We start from the raw sequence: 24,101 nt of genomic DNA, 5'->3' as shown, positions 1-24,101 counted from the left end.
AAAATGTGGAGCAGTGTTTGAGAATGAGCAGATTGTTTGTAATATTTCGAGTGAAATTTAAAATGACAAGAATTCTTTTGTTCACTGAGTCATTTAAAACATGTGACATGCAGTAGCAAAATACAACTAGGTAAAACAAAAAGTGACATGCTTTGTCAAAGAAGTAAACAAAGAAAAAAACACAACAGAAATAAACACAAATAACGCCACCATATAAGATTAAAGAAATGTTAATGATGGATGAGTATATGCGTGTTAAATGGTTTTCTTTTTTTTTTAATTTTGATTTTTTTTTTCTTTTAGGAAAACTTAATGGCAGGAAATAAAATGAGAGCGATCTTTAGAAACAAACAAAAAAAAGAAGCTTATTGTTATTATTATTACTTTGCTTTTCCTTTTCTCACAAATGATGTTAATGTACAGCTTAGAGTCTTGCAATTCTTACCCTGATTAGCTGGTAACGCCTTCTAACAATTTTGCAGTACCTAGGAGTCTTTAACAGGTATTGAGTCAACTAGCATGGAACCCAATATTCTGAAAGGTTTATGATTTATTTTATTTGGCATACATAGGAGAGGTGATTGAACATAGACTTGAACCATAATATTAAACACCTGATCCATAATCAAAGTTGCCGAAAGTTAACAGTAGACTCAAATACAGAAAACAAAATAAACAGAATAACTTAGAGCTTTACACCAAAATCTTCCCTCCTTTCACTCAAAACTGGCTGCAAATTTGAAGAGCAGCATAGGGAACACTGAAACAATAGGGCCAGTGTTAAGCTACAGAATCTCAGTAAGATTCTCAAAAAGTCAAATCTTGTCTCAAGTGAATAGGCATATAATTTACACAGTGAGGAAATGAGAAACAGTTCACAAATTACCTGTAATTACTGTGCTGGGGTTTGATTTCACATGTTTGCCACACAGTCCCTATATATTCAAAGCGTTTGACAGATTATTTTGCCGTTAAAAGGCTTCCTGTCATTCTCTCAGCTGAAGTCTTTGAATCACACCAAAAATTTTCTAGTTTTTTACTTCTGATAAATTAGCCTTACCCAATCCTCAGACTTTAACCTTCTGAGTTCTCTACACTGGAGACATCAGAAAACAGTAGGAGCTCACTCTCTTATCTTGGGTATTGATGTTTACACCTGTTTTTCAACAGGGAAAATGCTTCCTAGACAGTCAAATTAAGAAAACAACCTTCTAAAAACTCAATGGTGCTACATTAATCACTGGAGAAAATGGGCATTGCCTGCTGTGAGATTACCATGATCATAAAACAGAACTGACTTTAACAACATTATAATCTGAATAAATATTATGTATATGTGCACATATACTTCTTATTTACTAATTTTTATAATATTCTTATTTTCATGGTAAGCTTTTCTAAATGGTGTGGCAGGCTGGAGGTAAATGAAAGATATTTTCTAAATGAAAAAAACATGAGTAATTTTAATTTTCAGGCATATCTAAAAAAGAAAATAATACATTCTTCGTCTGCTAGTAAAATCCTTTTCTCATTAGGATCTCAAAATATATGCATTTAATTTATGCAAAAGGAAATACCTTAGAAGGTTATCAAGTACATATAATAATGTTAGTCCTATATAACACCTCATGTAAAGAACCTGCTACTACCAAACCTAGCACAGATGATAAACATCAGATTATTAGCTACCAGACACTAAGTTAAAATAAGATTCCATTAGATCTGAAAAGCAGCCTTTCAAAATTAGCTAATATCATTCAATTCTTAAGAAGTATAACACAAATAATAGGTTTTAGTGTTTTTGTTTGTCCATTTTTTAGTCTGGCCAAAAAACCCATTATTTGGACTTTTTTTCCCCCTTTATTCCATACCAACGAAAATCAGCTTGATTTGTTTTGGAAAGAGCCCATGTATTTTCCGGTACTGTGAACATTTTTGTGTAAACCAAACAATATCTTTATTTCCTATAACTGAAAATGCATGAAATATAGGGTTTTTCCTTGGCTAACATTTCAAGGATTAAGGAAACAATAGTTTTAACAATTGTTACTCTACTTTAAGAGAACCACCTTAGAATCTTTTGAAGTGTCCAGACAGATGAGGTAATACTACAAAGTATTATTGACTTATACCGACTCCTCTTTATCTGCTCATCATCCTCTCTCATCCTTCCTTCTTGACTGCCTATGTACCTAAAAACAAACCTGCTGGAAGCAATTTAATGGAAAGCGCCTTGGCCAAATGACAGTTGGGTCAGGAAAGGTATCTGTCAAACAAGTAAACCCTCTCAATCACTGTTACATGTTTTTAATCACTACTAACTTTATTTCATCTTATGTGTTCTGAAACATTTTAAAACATTTGCCTTTATCCTTCTTATGGCACATTCTTGTTTGTCCCATTACTTATTCTATTGTAAAAGAGCAAACATTGTAATAATCTAAATATTCAACACCAGGAGAGTAATCAGAATCAACTGAAATTCAACAACATAAGATTAGTTGGAATTCTTAGAAAGATAAAAAATAAATGTATGATAACTTCTCTCTTCTATCTAAGCTTTTATTGATGTCAGTCTCCACACTTGACAATTAATCCTTGAAGGGAAAAACTCTGCCTACTTTGTTGTTAGGATCCTAGCACATTTAGAAGGTGAATAAATGAACTTTTTCATAGCATTATAAGCATATGACATATTTTAGGAGATCTAGAAAAGTCCATTTTTTTTACAGGGTCATCTAGTTAATATAAAGCTAAAGATTATATTACTTCTCCTAAGAAAAAAATACCTCCTTTTACTTCTTTTAAGTAAACTCTATCCTCATTGTGGGACTTGATCAGACCCCAAGATCAAGAGTCAGATGCTCTACCAACTGAGCCAGCCAGGTGCTCCCGAAAGATAAATTTCTAAGGCCACGACATACAGCTTCTTCCTTCAATATGTTTCCTTGCTAACAAAAGGAATCATCGCTCCCCTCTCCTGCTACTCTGAAAGCAGTGCGAGCCTGCCCAGAGATTCATGTCCTCCATGTCTCCTTATGAACTCTCTTCATTTGCACCTAATTTGAGACCTTCAGAAAAAGGGTGAATGGTCAGCAGGGTTCACTAAGCAAATCCTATTGTGATCAGTAGTAAAAGAGCATGACAAATTTTGGAGTTATCTATTATTATAGCCCCTTAATGGATGACAGAACTTTGAGATAGAGCTTCCTTGTCCTAAATTTAAATATATGTGAATATATATGTATGTTATGGTACAGAGAGAATATTTTATTCCATATGAGTATAATGGAGTGATTTCTCCACCACTTCCATCTCAAGATTAGTTATTTTAGCTGCCTGACTGTAACTCTTGTAAAAGCAGAAATTAGAAAAGGACTCTGAGCTGCCTTTTCTAAGTCAAAACACTCATCTCTGGTTTTCACTCCTATAACTGAGTAGCAACATTTTGGCATCATTTAGCGATTGTTTAAGAGATTTGATTTGGTTCATTCACTTTTGGTCTTTTACTTAGACATTCATAGGGAAAATGGAACTACATTTTCATAAGGAAACATGAAATAAGAAACACTAGTACTAATCATTTGTTTCATTTTAGAAGTGTCTAGAATTCTGTACATTTTTAAAACCATTAAACTGTTATACAAATTGTTCAATCAAATACAGTACAGGATAGAAAATGCAGGTCATTTTTTCCCCTTTTAAGACATATCCATTTATTTTTTCTCAAGAATAAAAATAAACTAATCTACATACAGAAGAATTATATACATGCACAAAACATGACAAAAATAACCACATCCTGATTTGACATTAATTTACTCTGTTCAAGCAAGATAATCTGCAGCCATATTAATATTACATGTAATTTGCTGAATACGAGATGTTGATTTTAGGAGATCTTAACATATGCCTTATATGTTAACATCATATGATGAAAGGATGTCTGGGCATGGACACTAAGTAACTATACACTAGAAAAATTGAGAAAATGGTTTGTGACATAATTTATGAATATTAAAATTCATAAATGACAACTATATAATAAGTCAATCAATTAACTATATCGCATTTCATCTCTGATTTCTACAATACAAAAGATGGGGCCAAATTTTTTATTGCTATTTTCCTTGGAGAAGGTCGTATTTCAATCAAATAATATTAATTTTTCCTGAAAAAAGTGGTTACCAATAAAAAGTTCAGAAGTTACAATTTACAAAAGAAATGAACTGTGTTATATATTTTCTGGAGGTTAAGGCATAAAGAATGAAGAGTGAGTAACTGATAAAATGTATAGTGGAGAAAAATTGTATTTTGAGGAGTGAACAAAGTAAAAATAATGAGATTTTGTTTGTCTAGATAGACATCTACTATAGAAAATTCAGGGATTTGTTTAAAGGAAAAATGTGAGCATTTTTGATAGGAAACTGAGAAAAGTAAAGGTTTCAGGAATGAAAACATTTGCTTAGAGTTTTACCTACACATAAAGTATGGATTACAACTGTTTTCATGTAAAAGAAAATTTCAGGAGTATTTCAATAATGTCCACTGAACCCCAAATTTAGTCATCGTCCAATTGCATATTAGTGCAGGCAAAGTCTAAGTAGGCAGCAAAAGTTATTCATGTTCGTGAATGCTGGGTGACAAATAAATGCAGTATAAATAGTGTGGAATACTTCTATAAGGACCTATTCACTCGCAGAAGCACAATTTCAGCTCACACAACAAACTTGTTGAGTCAGGAAACTAAAATCTGTGTCCAGGAACCATGGCTCAACTTTGTTCCCACAAATTCAGCAGTCCATCGTCACCCCTGATCTACCTGCTTGATTCTGTCATGAAGAATTCCAAACTGTCTCCACCATTGCTTTCAGGCACTGTGCTGGAACAACAGGGACTAAAGTTCCTCAGGGCCCTCATGTCTGGCTTCTTTATTTTTCATAGTGGCCAGTTAAGGTGAGCAAAAAAGTGGAAGTCCAGCACACAAGGAGACATCTGCTCCCAACACAAGTCTTTTCCCAAAATTCTAGACTCAGCTCTTGCTGGTCTCTTTGCCGCCATGTTCTCAGAACCACATCCTGTTATATGACACTAACATTACATTTCTTGTCTTTTAAGTTTAGTTTAAATATGACCTCATCTGTAAAGTATTTCCAAATTCTGCAGTTAATATCTTCCTTCAAAGCACTTTCAAGGCACTTAGCAGATACTTCTTTCTACACATGCTTGTTACATATTATGTTACTGTCATATATATATATATATATATATATATATATATATATGTGTGTGTGTGTGTGTGTGTGTGTGTGTGTGTGTGTATATATATATATATATACATGTATACATATATATATATATATATATACACACACACACTAGCTATATATATAATTAACTATAGGCTCATAAGGCAACATATCTTTGGTTTTTAAAATATCATTTTAACTTGGGACAAGTTTACTCTGATTCAACCCCCTAGTATTTTCCCATCTCTATCCCTTTCTTGATATACCTAGTAAAATGCTACTCCCAAGTTCCTGCCTGATCTGGACCTGCTCTGTGAAGACTTCCTTGACCAACTGAATATAAACTGATTTCCTTTCTCTCTGAATACCCATCATGCTTTTTGAGTTTATATAGTGCTTCCCTCACTTTCTTATCAAGATCCCCATGACAATAATGTTTGTGTTCATGGCACACCACTATAGGCACAACCAAAGTTATGGGCCTCTCGCTAACTCCATGTCCCTCTTTGTCTCCCCCAGTGGAGAATAAAATACATGTGTGATGCTATTTTTTTTCTAATTTACATAATATTAATACACTCTATTATTTGAATTCTTATTAATACAGTAAACAGTATGCAGAATATACACAGATAACAGAGAACAGAATCTATGATACACCTCTGTGCTTCCTTCAGGTACCTGGCTCTATGCTTTGAATTTGACTGGTGCTTTATAAATAAGACTCCTACTGGTGATAATGACAACGATGTCAGTAAATAGGGAATAGTATCATTTTTAATAACATGAGTCAGTAATTGAGCCTTATTCATGCTTAGTGAGTGCAAAAAAAATCCTCTCCCTTCCTAATACGATGTGTGAGATAGTTTTTAGAAATTTCTGCTAAGAGTCTTCAAGTCCAAATGATTATTTAAAAAATTAAGATGTAGTACACTGAAGAATTTTATATTCTGCATGCAGTTTTTCAATGTTTTAAAATGTGTTAGAGCTCTAAATCATGTCATCCAATTCAAAAAATAGAAAAGTACCCTTTTTAATCACATCCTAATGAAGGAGTTTAACAAAATGCAACCACATTTTGTTACTGGAGCTTATTAGAGCACAGCAGATCCTGTATAACCTTGTTAAAATGAAATCAGTTCCAACAAGCACTGTATACAATAAATTGAAGAGTGGTGCAGCACCTTTTTTCCAATAACGAGCTTTTCAGGTTAAAGGTATGTTCTGTTCTCTACAAATGCAGTGTACAATAATTTCTAACTTGTCAACGTGTTTTGTTTGGTGGCAGTTTCTCTTTTTAAAAATGGCATTCTGGCCCATTCAGAATGGATTTTCTAAGCAAAATTAAGTCTAAAGAGTCCCAGAAGCCCAAGCTGCTTGTTTCTCTCTAAGGACTAGTGTTCAATAGGGAGAAAAATTGTTACCATTTAGTCTGGACTCCATATGTCTACTTTCTTTCTGCTTTATGTCACTAACTCCCCAGGGTGGTTCCAGGGTAATCAAGAGTGAGTCCAAGCCAAGGATTATTAATGGAGATACAGAAGAGTCGGAACTCAACATATATTAGAAGTATTAAGGTAAGAAGTATCTTTGTGATAGAAGCTATCCACATTTCCTAACCTTAAAAATAATAAGGCATCCTTAACCTTCTTACTGATAATTGCACTGCCATTGGAAGCAATTGTAAGAGGAAAAATGTACTATATTTGCTTTTTCACCTGTGCAGAGAAGGGCGTTTATCTGTTCCCATTATGTTCAGCTACATGTAGCAGCCTATTTGGATTATAGCATAAGAATGGATAACAGCACCAAGGCTCTTACTTAAATGACAACCACCAGGTTGACAAGGCCTCAACTTGCCAGTACATACTTCCTCCTCAAGAGTTGTATGGTAACCCCGTCTGCTTCATAAAAAGGAGCCCTTTTAAAAATTAGATTTGAATGAATCCCTTTTCATCCTTCTGATAGCTTCCACTGGCTTCACATACTAAATGGAATCCTTTTATAATAAAAAAAAGCTGTTTTTAAAAAATGAAAAGTACTGCAATTTTCAACTGTAGGCGGTAACCAACAGTTCTATGTAATTACAAGGAAAGTTTATGAATAAAATCAGTCTGTTATTTGAAAAAAAATATATGCATTTTTTCTTTAAAAATACTTCTTCAAGTTCCAAACTTACAAAAGTAAAGTAAAATCTAAAGTAGGAAAAATCCTTTCAAGTGGATGATCCCACATTATTTAGCTCCACCTATGTCAATACTGTGAGCTCCTTCTTAAAAGTACTTTACCAAAATGAATCAGATGAGTTGGTCAAACACTTTAAGCTCTGTAAGGATGAAAGGTTGTTTTTTGGAGAATAGTTCTGTCATCCATTAAAGAAAAAACTCAAATCAAATCTGAAAATACACAAGGGAAGTGTGATCTAGTAGAAACACACTGATGGAGAAATCTAGATCCTGACCTGTACCCCTAATATTCAGAGTTCTAACATAAAGAAAGGTCTTTCCTAATCTTACAATAGATTATTAAATGAACTGGTTTCCACATGGGATTTAGTTATACAAACTGATAACCTTCTCCAAGTTATTTACATCTAAGACATGCTCTAAATAAGAAAGTGAATATTTTACTGACGTATTTCTAACTATGGAATTTCATATTCTCCTGAATGCGTCTCTTGGAATATTACAATTAATGAAGGGATCCTAAAAACATCTCTGAAGTTGCATCATGGTGAAGGATTGGGGTGAAAACACTTCACTTTTGTTCATTTTTACTGAGAAGTCCAGGCATAATAGGGAGTGTTTATTTATTCATTATAGGTTCTGCAGTGCTTGGCCTAGCACTTTGTACATAGTAGATACTCAAGAAAGATTTCCTGAAATAATAAAATATTAGGTACTATAGCACTGTGATATAGATTTTCAGAAAACACTTTATATTTGGCCAGAAATAAATCTTATCTTTATAAGTGATGTTACAGATTTCCAAAGAAAACAAATCCAATTGTTAGTAAGCAATAATCTCATAATAATCTCATAATTTTGAAAAAAAAATGAACAGACATGTGAAGTCAATTATATAAGTCTTCTAATTTCTAGGATTTCTATTAAAGATATTATTTATTCTATACACAGTTGTTCGTTTCATTCACTGCTTAACTGTATAAGGCATCATTTACATATGGATTGCCAAATAAATATATCTCTAGATCTCACTTCTTTTCCTAATAAGAGATGAAACCTAAAGGTCTTGATTTGGGTGACCAAAGAATGAATATCAGTTTCCCCATTTTTGCTCAGAAGTCAAGGCAGTATATATGGACACACACATATGCATATATGTGAATATGGGCATTTGTGTATGTATATATGTATACATTCATACACATTTTATTAAAGTTTCTTCTGTTGAAAAAGAGAGAGAGACAAAGATAGAGATATACAGAGACAAAGAAATGTAATCATTGGAGAAGTATTTACTGATTGCTTACTATTTAGAAGGCATTGTTCTAAAAGCTAGAGATACAGAGATAAATGAGACTCATAAGATCTCTGCTTTCAAGAAAGTCATAATATACTGGTTGGATATAGAATATATTCATGTAAACAGGTATATATATATATATATATATATATATATATATACACATATATATATACACATAAATGCATACATATATGTATACATACACATTTATACAATCAAATATACAAATACACAGCTAAAATACCAAATAATGATAAATGCCCTGCAGATAATTAAAATTAAGCGATGTGTGATTTGCGCTATTTTAGATTGGAGTGGGACAAAAATATCCTTTTTCGGAAGATTCATTTAATCTGAGATCTGAATGATAAGAAATCACTCTTGCAAATACCCGCGTTCATGACAGAATTCCTTGTACTTCCTGGACAAGCATTCTGGGCAGAAGCAAACTTCCTTAAAAGAGATTGAGCTCGACGTCTTAGAGGAGTTGAAGGAGATCCAGAGAAACAAGTGATTGTGTAGAGAGTAATGAGATGTCACGTATGTAGATAGTAGCATATTGTGTATGGTTTGGTAAGCTAGGTTAATAAGGATTTGGGTTTTACACTAAGTGTGATGAAATGCCTTTGGAAAAACTTAGGGGAAATATATGAAGGAATGTGTATTTAGAACATTTATATGTGTGGGAAAGAGATTGTAGACATGGAAGTCAATAGTGTAGGCTAGAGAGAATAATGGAGACAAGTGGACATACTGAACACATGGTTTGGAAATAGTGTCATCAGAACTTGCTGATGAATTGGAGATTAGCCTCAAGTGGAGTCAAGGATAGTTCTTAGGTTCTGGAACAAGCACATGATGTGTTGTTACAATGTTAGTAAAAATTACACTGTAAGAAGATACTAAGCAGGTTTCATGAAAAATATGTATCTTCTAGTTAGGTGTGCCATTATTTCTGAAAACAGATGCTTCAATTTTCGTCATTGGGCCATTGAATATTGCTTGAATTCTTAAATGAATTTGCCAATTAGTGTGCATACACTTGAATGCAAGAGCTTTGTAGACCTTTGAAAAGCTACAAACTCACCTTATTTCCACATAAAAAATCTAGCAAGACTGAGAGTCATGGATTCTATTCTTCTGTTTACCTTACTGCAACTGATAGAAAAGATTATGTATAAATAGTGTAAGAAAAGATATTTACAATGCTGAAATTGTTGGGCGATGGACTCTCCCTTCAGGCAGGAATGAGGGTTTTCCCCATGGACATTTTAGCCAGTGGTCGAGGTAGGTATCATCGAAACATTTACTGCAGAATGGTTGAGTGCTATCTCTGAACGGGAATTTTACTCTGAAGGTAAAACCTCATTTTATACAATTCATGCTCATCTTAAAACAAAGAGATGGAATTAAACCTCAACACGGTGATATGTATGCCTGCACGTATGCAACTTTTAAAATGTTTTATAATGCAAAAGTGCTCCTGTCTCCACTATTTGATCCTATTCCACTTCTCTCTGCAGAGTTCAACAGCATATTTATGCAGAGGTGTGCCTTTCCCACAGGCTCCCACTACTGTATTCATGTCCAGAACCGATGTTTTATCTCAGCAATTAAAGAAGGCACTGTTTTAAGACTTGTCCAACTAGCTTACTGTCTGCAAACTCTCCACCAGAGATGAAGGCAGCAACCATAGGGCTCTTCCACGAGTGCACTGTTTTTTGCTCCATATGGATGTCTTTTCTCTCCTTTTCTTCCCACACTGTGTATTTTCCCATTGACACTTCTAAAGAAAGCTTCTCCAAAGGAAAAATGCTCATTATGACTACACAGAATTAATTTACCAACTGGTAGGTCTGTTTCCATGTGAGGGAACAGATTTTAGCTGAATCCCTTTTTAATGTTTACTAGGTTGTGCATCTGTCCATAATCCAGACTTCTCTTTCTCCCTGGCCACCTACCCATATGAACTCATTCTCTTAGTTCCACAGTGATCTGTTGCACCTCGCCTAACACTACAACTAAGAGGAAAAAAAAAAGGCATGTAGTCTTGCAACGCTCTCAATGTTTCCAAATGTTTCATTGCTAGATAAATGTAATGGTAAATGTACATGTTACTGCCAACTTTTTAGCTACATATTTACTAGGAAGCACAGAGGTACATTTTTCATTTTAATGTGATGAAAGTTCTCAAGAGTTTTCAAATCATTGATAATCATGACATGAATATGTGTAACATATATTTCAAGACAAGAAATGTACATATCATAATCATATTTGCTTAGTTCTTATGGTAAGTGAAGTTTAAAAACAAGTTTAAGGTATTAGTTTATGATAGCCCTAATCTGTTTCATAATTATTACCTCACTCACCTATACATGTATTAACTATTTTGCTAAATTTAGGATCAGGTACTAATAACCCTAAAGCAACTGAACTTATGTTCTACACTCTAGCGAAACTTTGAAGGAGGTGATAGATGACTTGGAGGTTTTTGCTGAAGTGAAAGAAAGCCTACCCTCCATGACTCCGTTTGTCTCTCTCCCATGGTAAGCAAATCAAGTGAAAGGGAAAATTTCAGCACTGAGGACTGAAAGTGAGCCTATACTTATGTATAATCTCTGAAAAAGATATATGTCTAAACTATGCAACAAAGCTAGGTGCTTGGCTTAATGCAGGACTATGCAATATTTGTGTGTATAACTCTGTCTCTGAGTATTTCTGACATTTATTATTTATAATAACAACAGAGTGAAATGAAAATAGTAGTTATATTGATTTTTAAAAGCTGAAAAGGCATATTTAATAGCTTGATACCTTTCACTAGACTAAAACACACAGATATTTCTAGAAGTAATATTCTCTCTATTAAAAATCTGAAACACTCTTTTTATGATGGTTCTTATTAACTAACAATAAAATGTGATGGATCCTATTGTGTGTGTGTGTGTGTGTGTGTGTGTGTGTGTGTGTGTGTGTGTGTTATTTCTGAGGTAAATTATCCTGGAAACATAAAAAATCAATATCATATTTTTCATCAGTATTCATTTCAACAGATACATGATCAAATACATAAAACAAACGGTAACTGTCAAGTGATATGTTAGAGATATCAAGTCAGTGACTGTCAGTAAACTGATTGACGTTACAGAAATATAAAGAAACTTTTTATTATTTTTTACTTTCTACTATAATTATACTAGTTATGGAGGATTTTACTAGTTTTTATGTGGTTGTAAAACTAAAATTTGCTACAAAGGCAAAATATCTACACATAAAAGTAAAAACATGGCAGGGTGTGTCGTGGGCAATTTCACTCACAACAAGAATAGTAAGTTACGATAATGAAGAAGTAATGAATTGTTTCAAAAGCTTATCCACACAAGTAGAAAAATAATGAAGTAAAGGAATATTAGAGCAGTAGCAAAATAATTTTAAATCTCATATAAGGGTTCTTATGGTAATAGGAAGAATATGTTTGAAGAGAGATGGGAAATATGCAAACCTTTCTAGAATAGTGCTCAACTATGTTATGACTGTCTGAGACAACGCTGAGTTGGGTTCTGAGTGGAGTGGGTTCTCCACTGAAATTCTAATCTGACTCCATGTTACTCTCTCCTACAGTCTAGGCCTGCCATAGTTAGTGCCACTACTGTAGAAGAAGAAATAAAATACTTATTTCTTTTCTACTTCATTGCTATATTTCTTTCCAAATCTTAGGGAGGGTTTTGAAGGTACAGATGTTACCAAAGAGTTCCAGCATCTGTTCCTCTTCCATTTGTATTTTGAGGAGTGGTTCCAAATTTCTCTAGCATGAGGGTGAAGGGAGGTGAAAGATACTGGGTGATGAGAACGAAGTTAAAGATATGAAGCAAGTGTACTGATTTGTGTTTCTCACTTTCCATATTCATTCTCAAGTTTTCCTGGGTGCTATATGTTTCTGACACTTTCAAAAGAACATATATTTCACATCAATTGATGACAAATAAATATAAGGACTTCAGTTGCCTCCATCCACAAAATAAGATTAGCCTAAGGTCATCTGTAATTCTCTGCAGCCATTCCTTGTGTGATAAAATAGCATCTTCCATGTTCTCTCTACTTGAAGGATGTGCATCTGGGAGCTCTTTTCTTGGGGAGAAGATACTGTATCTAAACCCTCTGAACTTGATGCTGCGTTAGACAAAGAAGTAATTATAACTTTTCTCCTGCACTCTCTTCAAGATATTCTCTACCGCTTATTTAGCAAGAATTTACAATTGTCTTGTTCTTAGATAACCTAATTCACGCTCTGGGTACCATACAGGGAAGACTGTGGGCACTAAATTGTATGCAACTCTTGGCGAAGTTTTTTACTAGAGCATTAGATCGAGATGTCTTTTGGTATCATAAGGCTACTAGTAACATGATAAGAATTGTTTGATTTATTGCATATCTATGCACCTGGCCCTGTGTTGGGTACTTCCATTAATGATGTATACCATTTGTCTTTTAATAATTCAGAAGTGCTCTGTTACTATTTTTTTTTTTAGTCCAGATACTTGGACCATACTTTCAAAGACTCTGAACAGCTACATCATTGTAAGTCCATACTCCTCTAGTTCCTTTATTATGATATTATATCTACTTGAAAGCTTAACTTATCTTCGATATTCAATTCTAAACTTCTTGAGTTCTGTTCACCTATAGTGCTTTTGTATTCGGTAGATAAATGTTAAAGATTTATTTGGTGAAAGAATTTTTCTTTTCATCTGACTTCTCCAAATAGTAAAAACAGCAATGCAACAGCATGTTTAAACACCATTAACATGGAAATAATCAGCCTCCCTAAATAAATAAATAGCATGGTACCAATGAAAACATAAGAATGACTTCAATATTTTTATGCAAAAGCAAAAAGCAAGGAAAAAAACCCTATTCTGTTCACATGAATTAATACAATAACTGAGGCTACCAAATTAGCAGCTAGATTTTTCCATTGCTGAGCTTGTTAAGTGAAAAATGGTACCTTATTTCCCAATGGAACCTGCACAATACAAATATTTCATAAATATAGTGTTTTATCCTGCAAGTATTTGTATGCTAAATTTTGTTAGACCTTCACTAAGGGTGAATTTTAGACTGGCAGTTTCAAATTACCATCTGTAGTTCTAAAGCTAAAATTTGTAAAGGTGTAATTAGGAGAAGGGGAGAAAAGCCCTCCAGTGACCATAACACAAAATGTCAGCGCTGTTAACAACTAAATGTGACAACATTTAAATAATGTACTTCCATTGACACCCAAAGAATAAAATCTAACCATTAGGATGGCATCTAGATAGCAGATGATTTCACAGGAAAGTGTTCAGACCTCCATCAAGTTAAAAATCAATAGAACCTAGGCAACTGTGGTAGAGTCAAAGACACAGTCTCAGCTCATGAAAGGCCCTTCTGTGCTAGAGCTATATTAAATTATCACAGCTAATGTAAAATCAACCTCGGTGTAAAAGATAAAAGGGTAATGTTCTCACAAATGATCACTTATCACTCCATTCCGAAATGCATACAGCATTCATTATAGATCGAAATGCCACTCAAATTTCATCATTTAGTAGGGTTTTGAAACAGCCAAACCATTAACAGAAGAGAGTAGCTTTTTATATTTATACAACCAGTGACTAATGAAACATTATACCCTGTGTGCAAAGGGTAAAAAAAAAAACACAACTTTATTTTGTAATGAACCCAATTGGAGCCCTTTTTAAACACAGTGTAATATGGCTTCACTGTTTCATCGAGCCTCTCATTACGCATGTCAATAATCCTAGGTAAACTACTGTTGAACTTCACAGCATTTATCTAGCAGCATGAATAACATTAATCCATGGGGTGCTTTTGATGAATTGTAGTTCAAAAAGCAAAGCCAGAAATGACTTCTTACAAAGTGGTTAGAGAAGTATTTATTAGAAATATGTCAACTGCCAAATACCTAAAGGTAGCTTGGCTACTTAGGAAATCATGCTGTTGGCTAGCTTGCAAACACTGGGAAAACATATGCATTTGCTCCACTTGAATTACTTACAAAAAAAAAAAAAAAAAAAGAAAAAAAAAGAATGACATACTTTTCATCTAAGTATGTAATTTTGTCTGTCACTTCCCTTCTAATTCTTTATATTTTTTATGTCACATTGCTTTCGACACAATGTGACATGCTATACAACATGCCCCCAGGTTCCCAAAAACTGTTAGTGAGAAGCTCTTAGAAAGTTAGGAGTGAATTGGACTACACTCCCATGACTGCATGATCTAAACATACAGGTCAGCATGAACTGAAAACTACTCCTGGGTCCTGCTTCAAGGATCTCACTTATCTTCTTGACACACCCAGTGGACCCAGTGGTTGTGACATTCTCTCTGGCAGTCAGCCTGACAGGGTGTGTCTGCAGGGGGTTACCACGTTTAATTCCAGTTTATGACTCTAATTTGATTAGGCTGATCTTTCCCCAAAGTTGTAATCTGCACAATTCATAGGATGGTAGAAATCAACCTCTCAGCTCTATCTTTAAATAGTTCATATGTGGACAGTCTATTTACTGCAAGCCTTATTCTGCCTTCAATAACCAAAGTGCTATTAAGAAGTGAGAGACTGCCTACACCAAAGTACTTTGGAAATATTAAATTTGTATATTGATTCAATATATTATTTTTCCCCAGTTTTGGTCTGCATCATAACAAAATAAATCTCTGGGGAAAAAACACAAACTAGATTAATTTTTTTTTCCTAAAATACAATCCCTTCACAAAGAATAAGACTTTACCCCCAAAATTCTTTTTTGGAAAGGTAGAGAACTAATTCATGTTTCGTATAATATTTTATAATTAGATTCATGGGAAAAATATTAAATAAACAACCTCTCTCCATGATTTTTAAGCTATACTGGATTTATTACAGCATCATGCTTTATACAACACTCATCTGGAATACTTTAATATTGTGTAAGACACAAAACTAGTCTTCTGAAAGGTTTTCATGGGGAAATATACCTTATATCCTTCCATTATCTAATGCTTCTTTCCCTTAGAAATTCACAATATACCCTGACATATTTAATAAACTCTGAGAAGTCTTGCAATAAAGAAACTTGACTAATTTTGTCTATAGCATTAGTTATCAACCTCATAAAAGTTCATCTCTATCCAGCAATATGTTAAAGCTATCTCATAGACAATAATTGTGGCTTTTGGAGGTTTGGAAAAACAGAGATTCTCTTAATCTTGGGTATTGATATTTGTTTCTGGCATTTTGTTATGTTTACTCAAATTGTGAGATTAGTTCAGTGAAGAAAAAATATATGTGGGTATTTCAAATCATTGTTCATAAGAAATTAGTGTAATTATCAGTACTGCACACCTCTGTCTTTGCTACATTTCAGTAACATGCTGTCATTCTTTATGAAACCAGTTATTGTGATAGCAAAGTATATATTTTTATGATAATACAACCAAAATTAACTTAAGGTAAATATAGCTTTCATGATTGTGATTTATAACTAAAAGCATTTATTTGTAAAATTTAAAGAAAACCACTATTATTTACTCATCACCACCAAAACTTATATATTTGTAATAAAGAAAACCTTTTACAAAATTAATTTTTATTTTTAGTGTATGATGTAATTTTATTTTATTACTTTGACTTGGAACACGTTAATTGTGAATCTTTTATGAAAAGTCCTGAAAGAAAAAGAAAACCCGTTTAAATTTTTGTTTAATATTCTAAAGATTGTGATAAATTTAAAGTCTTTCAGGTCATTCATTTTTTTCTCATATAACGATGTCAAAAAAGTACTCACCGTGTACAATGAGAACATACTCTGCGCTGCTTTGGCCAATGGTGTTTGTGGCTTCACATCGATATGTACCATTATCCGTTTTGTTCAGGAAAAGAATGTTTAGCTCCCTACCACTCACAACCATTCGGTCAGGATCTGGCAATTCTCCACCATCCTTTGTCCACAAAACAGGTTCTGGCCTATTAGATTTAAATATGCATATAGAAAGGAAAAATGAGAAAGTTTTCATACTGCGTAAATTAACTAAATCAAGCAATTTTTAAATATTTAACAACGATTCTGTGCATATCCATATGCTAACTTCTGTAAGGTACCAAACAACCACCATCCTCTCACAGAGAATATCTGGAGATATGGTAGATATAATTTAATTTTATTCTGTTTAGCTAAGCAGACACGTATGAAGGAATTAACTTGTAGAGTCATTTTAGCGTCCTGTGGTCCTGATCCTGATGCTGATGGCTCATACCTACTAATTTCTGGAGGACTATCCTGCGGTTACTGGAGAAGCCGTTTCCAGAAGTACAATTATGCTTTTGCACCTGGGGCTACCACTGTGACACAAATTGCCTAAGACCACCTGAAGCTTCTCCTACTTCCGTTCCCTGCCTTTCTCATCCCCCTGTAGGCTTTTTCTGGAAGTTCTCTCTTTTATTCTCCTAGTTTTATTGAGATACAATTGATATCTAACACTGTATTAAAGTGTACAACAGAAGGATTTGATATATGTATATAATGCAAAATAATTACAATAGCCGTACTTAACATCCATCACCTCACATAGTTATATTTTTTCCTGTGATGAGAACTTTAAATAGCTACTCTTGAGCAACATTCAAATAGAAAATACAATATTGTTAATTATAGCCAACATGCTGTACATTATACTCCCAGAACTTATTTATCTTATAACTGGGAGTTTGTACCTTTGACCACTTTTACCCACTACCCTATCCCCCCGTCTCTGGCCACTTTTATTTGACATTGAATTGGAAGTCCTAGTCAGAACAATTAAGTGGGGAAAAAAAATAAAGGCATAGAAATAGGAAAGGAAGAAGTAAAATTGCCTTTTTTTGCTGATGACATGATATTAAGAAAACCTCAAAGACTTCACTGATAACTGTTAAAACTAATAAATGAATTTAGTAAAGTTACAGTATACACAATCAATATACAAAATCAATTATATTTCTATATATTAACAATGAACTATCAGAAAGAAGTTAAGAAAACTGTCCTATTTATAATTGCATCAAAAAGAATAAAATATTTAGGAAAAATTTAAGGAAGTAAAAAATCTGTACACTAAAAGGTATAAGACATCGATAAAAGAAATTAGAGAGAACACATACATATGGAAAGATAACCCATGTTCATTGATCAGAACAATTAATTTTAATTTTCCACACTACTAAAGTGATCTTCAGATTCAAAGCAGTCCCTATCAAAATTCCAATGGCATTTTTAACAGAAATAAAACAATCCTAAAATGTCTATGGAACCACAAAAAGCCCTGAATAGGCAAGCAATCTTAAAGAAGAAAAATGTTGGAGGCATCACACTTTCTGATTTCAAACTATATTAAAAAGCTACAGTAATTAAAACAGTATGATATTGGCATAAATGCAGACATATAGGTAAATGGAACAAATTAGGGTGTCCAGAAATAACCTCACACATATATGGCCAACGACTTTTTGAAAAAGGCAGCAAGAATATGCAATGAAGAAATGACAGTCTCTTCAACAAAGGGTGCTGGGAAAACTGGACAGCCACATGCAAAGGAATGAAACTGGATCCTGAGTGTCTACCTTACACAATAATCAACTCAAAATGGATCAAAGTTTGAACTTACGTTCTGAAACTAAAACTTCTAGGGAAAAAATTAGGGAAAGTTTTCTTGATATTGGTATTGACAATTATCTTTTGGATGACAACAAGAGCAAAGGCAACAAAAAGAAAAATAAACAAATGGGACTATGGCAAACTAAAAACTTCTGCATGTGTACCCCTGATGTTTATTTCTGCTTTATCTGCAATAGCCAAATTATGGAAACAGCACAAATGCCCACCAACAGATGAATGGATAAAGGAGATGTGATATATATACACAATGGAATATTACTCAGCCATCAAAAAGGATGAAATCTTGCCATTTGCAAAATGGATGGAGCTAGAGACATTATGTTAAGTAAAGCAAGTCAGAGAAAGACAAATACCATATGACTTAATTCATATGTGGAATTTAAGAAAGAAAAATGAACAAAGGGGAAAAAAGAGGGAGGCAAATCAAGAGACAGACTTTTAACTCTAGAGCACAAATTGATGGTTACTGGGGGGATGGGTAAATTAGGTGATGGGAATTAAGGAGCACCAGGTGTTGCATGGAAGTGTTGAATCACTATATTGTACACCTGAAACTAATATAATACTGTATGTTTGCTAACTGGAATTTAGATAAAAACTTAAAAAAATATAAAGAAAAAGCTTCTGCACAAAATGGAAACCATTAATGAAATGGAAAGGCAATCTAAAGAATGGGAGAAAATATTTGCAAATCTTATATCTGCTAAAAGAGTAAGTATCCAAAATACATAAGGAATTTATACAACTCAGTAGCAAAAAAATGGCCTAATTAAAAAAATTGGCAGTGCAATTGAATAAACATTCTTTCAAAGAAGACATACAAATGGCCAATAATTACGTAAAACTATGTTCCACATCATTAATCATTGGATAAACGCAAATCAAAACCATAATGCAATATCACCTCATACTTGTTAGAATACCTATTATCAAAAAGTCTAGAAATAAGAAAGGTTAGAGAAGATGTAGAGAAAAAAGAACCCTTGCACACTGTTGGTGGGAATATAAATTGGTGCAGCCAGTACGGAAAACAGCATTGAAGTTCCTCAAAATATTAAAAATAGAACTACCAGTTGATCCAGAAATTCCACTTTTGAGTAAATATCCAATGGAAACAAAATCACTATCTCAAAAAGATATCTTCACACTATGTTCATTGCACCATTGTTTACAATAGCCAAGACATGGAAATAACCTATGTGTCCATCAATGGGTGAATGGATAAAGAAAATATATTCCAAATATAACGGAATATTATTCAGCCATTAAAAAAAAGGAAATCCTACTTTCTTGAGACAACATGGATGCACCTTGATGGCATTAGGCTAAGTGAAATAGTGAGACAAAGTATGATCATACTTATATGTAGAATCTAACAAAAGATTTTAGGAACTTATAGAAACTGATAGTTCTCTTTTAATTAAATTATTGCAAAGAATTACCATCTCAAAACCTGCTTTTAGGGAAGAAAGAATAAATGAAACATGGACTTCTATCTTCAAATATTTTACATACTTATGTAATTATCAATTATAGGAACAGTTAATAATACCTACCACCATGTATTGATAATGGTAGCTATCCTAGATATGTTATTAATATGTTCTATACTTCTCCCAATAACACTTTGATACAATTTTTTTAATTTAATGCATGCAAGAATATGCACCAGAGATGTATCCAAACCCTGGTCTGACTCTGTAGTCAATGCTTTGTCCGCTACCTCTTGCTTTCTAACATGATGAATATTTTCCTGGTACTTATGACAAATATTCTATTTAAACATGATTTTATCACATTATCAGAAATTATTTTGAAACAGCTTTAATTATTTATTTATTTTGGTGAAAACATTTACTCCATTTTGTTATTATGAATACGATTAAGACATCTATCTTGATAAGTGATGCCTACAACTATAACACCTTTACCAAGACAAAGGTTATGTATTTTTCTGACAAAATGCTGTAGAAGTGATAAAAGTTACAAACCAAGTAATAAAAGCTACGGGAAATAGTATCAAAACAAGTAGATCAGCAATGTGATGAAAGAATCATTTAGTTTAAGCAGTAAAAGCACTTGGGGAGACAACAGAGAGAAAACAAGATGATCAGGGCTGTGCCTGTGAGACTTCTGAAGAGGCATTTTAGGGAAAACAAATAAACCAAAAACTAGTTATCCAAAAATATTGAAAAAATACAATTATTTATATCATCCAATTATATAGACAACTCACTCTCATAGTATCTTTAATAAAACCCAAACCACTAATATTTCTCAACTTGCTCCATGTATCCCACATCTGCTAGTTGATCTTTGAATTTACTAATTCTTATTTTAAAATTGATAGCCTGGGGGCACCTGAATGTCTCAGTCGGTTAAGGGACCTACTCTTGATTTCAACTCAGGTCATGATCTCACAGTTCATGGGATCGAGCCCCAAGTTGGGCTCTGCATTGACAACCTGGAACATGCTTGGGATTCTCTCTCTCCCTTTCTCTGCCCTCCCCTGCTCACAAAGGAGCTCTCTCTTTCAAAGTAAATAAACTTAAAAAAAACAAAACAAAAACTGATACCCTGGGTAATATTGTACCTTTTAAGGAGGCAAAACTGGCACAATAAAACTATGACTTACTGCATATAATAGAAATATTAGAAGGTATGTCTTTTCTACAAAGCTACATAAGCCCAACATTAAAATAAGTTATATTAAGGATAATTAGAATTTGAAAACATTCATCCTGAAAATGCTACTCAATGGAAGTATTTTATTAAGAGGCAATACTTCTTTGATGTGTAAGTTAGAATTTTTAAACATACACAGACATAATTAAATGTATATATCTATACATTTCCATACAATCAAAATTATACCCCTCAAATCCAACCTGTCATAATTTTTCTCTGCTTCTGCTTACGAGATTTCATTTACATCTTAAAGCATATGGCCCTGTAATCATATAATTAAATTTAGATATTTATTTTTACATTGTGTACATAGAAATGAAGTCAAAGCTCTAGATCAACACTTAAGTTGTCAGTCTATATTAAAAAATATTTTCTAAAAAGATAATTTTCTTTTTTTAGAAAATAATGAAAAAGCACCTGTATAAATGGTTAAAAGAAGATTTTAGCAGTGTTAAGTCACTGCTGACACTGAACATTGCAGGATTCTTGATCCTACTCTGTATAGTAAATCTTCAAGGTGGCAAAAAAAAAAGCACCATAAGACGCAATTTTAATGAAATGGAGGTTAGAGTTTATACATCGATTAAACATACCCTACACATATTCCAATTAGTACTTAAAATGTTCAAGCTTCTTAATATCACCATAAAAATATTAAGTGGTTTAGCAAGTCTTGATACAATTTGTGTTTCATCTTAATAAAGAGGGCCCCTAGGCTTTCTCTAATTGGAACCCAGAAATGATTGAGTTTCTTGCTGCAAATGAATAACAATCTTCCCTGCTGCTCAGGCAACCAAAGGAGATCATTTAAAAAGTGGTTCCAGTCTACAGTTTCTATGTGATAAGGCTGAAAAAGAGTAGGAGCCAGACACCAGGAGTAACAGGACAGTGACACTGCACCAAGCATGAGATAACACTATATAACTCCATAGTGAGAACATTAATATAGTCAATTCAGTTTCCCCTTAAAAAGCCCTGATATTAGAATTTGGAAATCTTCTGTAGGAGATAACATTTGATTTATGATCCTGTCTACCATATCTATAGGGCTAAAGAGATGTGTTTTTTTTTTCCCTTCCTTATGCACCTAATGACATTTTGCAGCAGTTTCTTCATACAATGACAGAAAAAAACAACAATAACAACAACCAGCACCACAACAACAAAAGTGAAAGGAGAAACTAAACACGCTTGTGCATTCATTCTCTTACTTTCTAAAGTCTTGGTAGAGTTGTTTTACCTTAACAGATTAAAAAAATTAACTTAGTGTTTTGTTTTCTAGATATCTAATAATAGATTCTCTGACATCTTGAATAACTCCTTATTTATAAATCAGTGTTAGAAGACTAATCTAGCAGTCTATTTAAGATCTTGAACTGGATACAAGTTCCACTGAGTACTCATTTCCACTGTAATTTTTAATTTGTTTTTTGGAGCTTTTATTCTATACAGTTATACCATAGGCATAGTCCTTCTGATTCTTCCAACTGCATATGGGATCATTACTCCCTAGGTATTGATGGCAATGGAATCTTGCTTTGCCTTCTTAGCTCTCATCCTCTTTTAGGCTCAGGCTTGCGAAGAATAAGAATAAGCAATTCAGTTACCGAAAAGCAAGTGTCATAATGCAGATCTCTAAAAAATAATTCTCCAGGTATCTTGATAGAAGTAGACAACAGTAAAAGGTCTTCCAAAGTGGGAAATGGATATACCCTCCAGTATCTTCCTTTCCCCAAATGGTTCTATCCCCTTTGAGCTCTGCAGAGTCTTTTCCTTCATAAGCACAGTACATGTTGGGATCTAACACTAAAATAAGTCTTATGAAAATGAAACTTACTTTTCCTAAGTGAAAGAAAAAAAATAAGTCACTGTAATAGTATCCAAGTCAACATCTTGTTCTGGCTCAAAGTTCAAAAGGAAAGAAAGACACTTACAAATACATGTATCTTACATTTCTTTCATATAAGACAAATCAAGGAATCATAGTTAATAACTTGGTGCCTCATATACTTATGTACTTATAGTTGTATGGCACATGAGGGTGACTACTGCCTTTATTTCAGTTTAAAATTCCCTGGTGGTAGACGATGTGATTGAAGATTTAATACTAGGAAGATTTTTTTTAAGGCCACTACTCCTCTATTTCCTGTGATTTTTTTAAAATTTTTTTTAACGTTTATTTATTTTTGAGACAGAGAGAGACAGAGCATGAATGGGGGAGAGTGAGAGAGAGACAGAGACACAGAATCTGAAACAGGCTCCAGGCTCTGAGTGGTCAGCACAGAGCCCAACGCGGGGCTCGAACTCACGGACCACGAGATCATGACCTGGGCCGAAGTCGGATGCTTAACCAACTGAACCACCTAGGCGCCCCTCCTGTGATATTTTTACTCTAAAGTGAAAGAAGATGCTAGAAGTTACATAAATGTCTTGATCCCTTTTCCTGCTTTAAGCACAAACGTTTAAATCAAGAAATTATACTGAAGTGTCTATATATAAAACTATGTTTTTGCTATCAGATTTTTAGAAAAATGGAGGGAGAGAAAGAAAAATGGAGGGAGAGAATTTAAATTCAACTTTACAAGTGACTTTAAAATTTGGGTCAAGTTGAAAAACTTAAATTTATGGGCCTCTGGGAAGAAGGATTCTCAGGGAATCTAGCCTGGGCACACCTTCATTGAGTTCATGGAGGTTGCATCCACAAACCACAGCCCAAACATTGCCAACCAAGTGAAGTAGAAGAAAAAAAAGAGAAGAGGAAAAAAATTAGTAGCTGGTATTGTTTACTCCTTTTCCTAAAATTTAATATATAAATACAAAGCAAGTTCAAGGAGTAGCTTTTCTTAGAGCTGTGAGACCAATTCAAAATATAATTTTGTAATGGATCTCTATTGGAAGCAAAAGATGTAGCTGCCACACAGGAAAAAAATGAAAGGGATTACTTTTGAGCGATTTATTACATTAACTGCTTCAAGTT

General features: G+C 33.6%; 1 protein-coding gene across 1 annotated transcript in view; it reads right to left on the bottom strand.

Moving 5' to 3' along the window:
* The window catches only part of CADM2 (cell adhesion molecule 2), a 261,876-nt gene that overhangs the window by 80,772 nt on the left and 157,003 nt on the right, over window positions 1-24,101 (bottom strand). The window contains exon 7 of the mRNA XM_042999149.1: window positions 16,571-16,749. Coding sequence (XP_042855083.1) covers window positions 16,571-16,749 — 179 coding nt within the window. The remainder of the gene's footprint in view (window positions 1-16,570; window positions 16,750-24,101) is intronic.

Source organism: Panthera tigris, chromosome C2 (genome assembly GCF_018350195.1).
Source record: "Panthera tigris isolate Pti1 chromosome C2, P.tigris_Pti1_mat1.1, whole genome shotgun sequence".
In the NCBI taxonomy this organism is placed as follows: Eukaryota; Metazoa; Chordata; class Mammalia; order Carnivora; family Felidae; genus Panthera; species Panthera tigris.
This window is presented reverse-complemented; position numbering and strand designations above follow the sequence as displayed.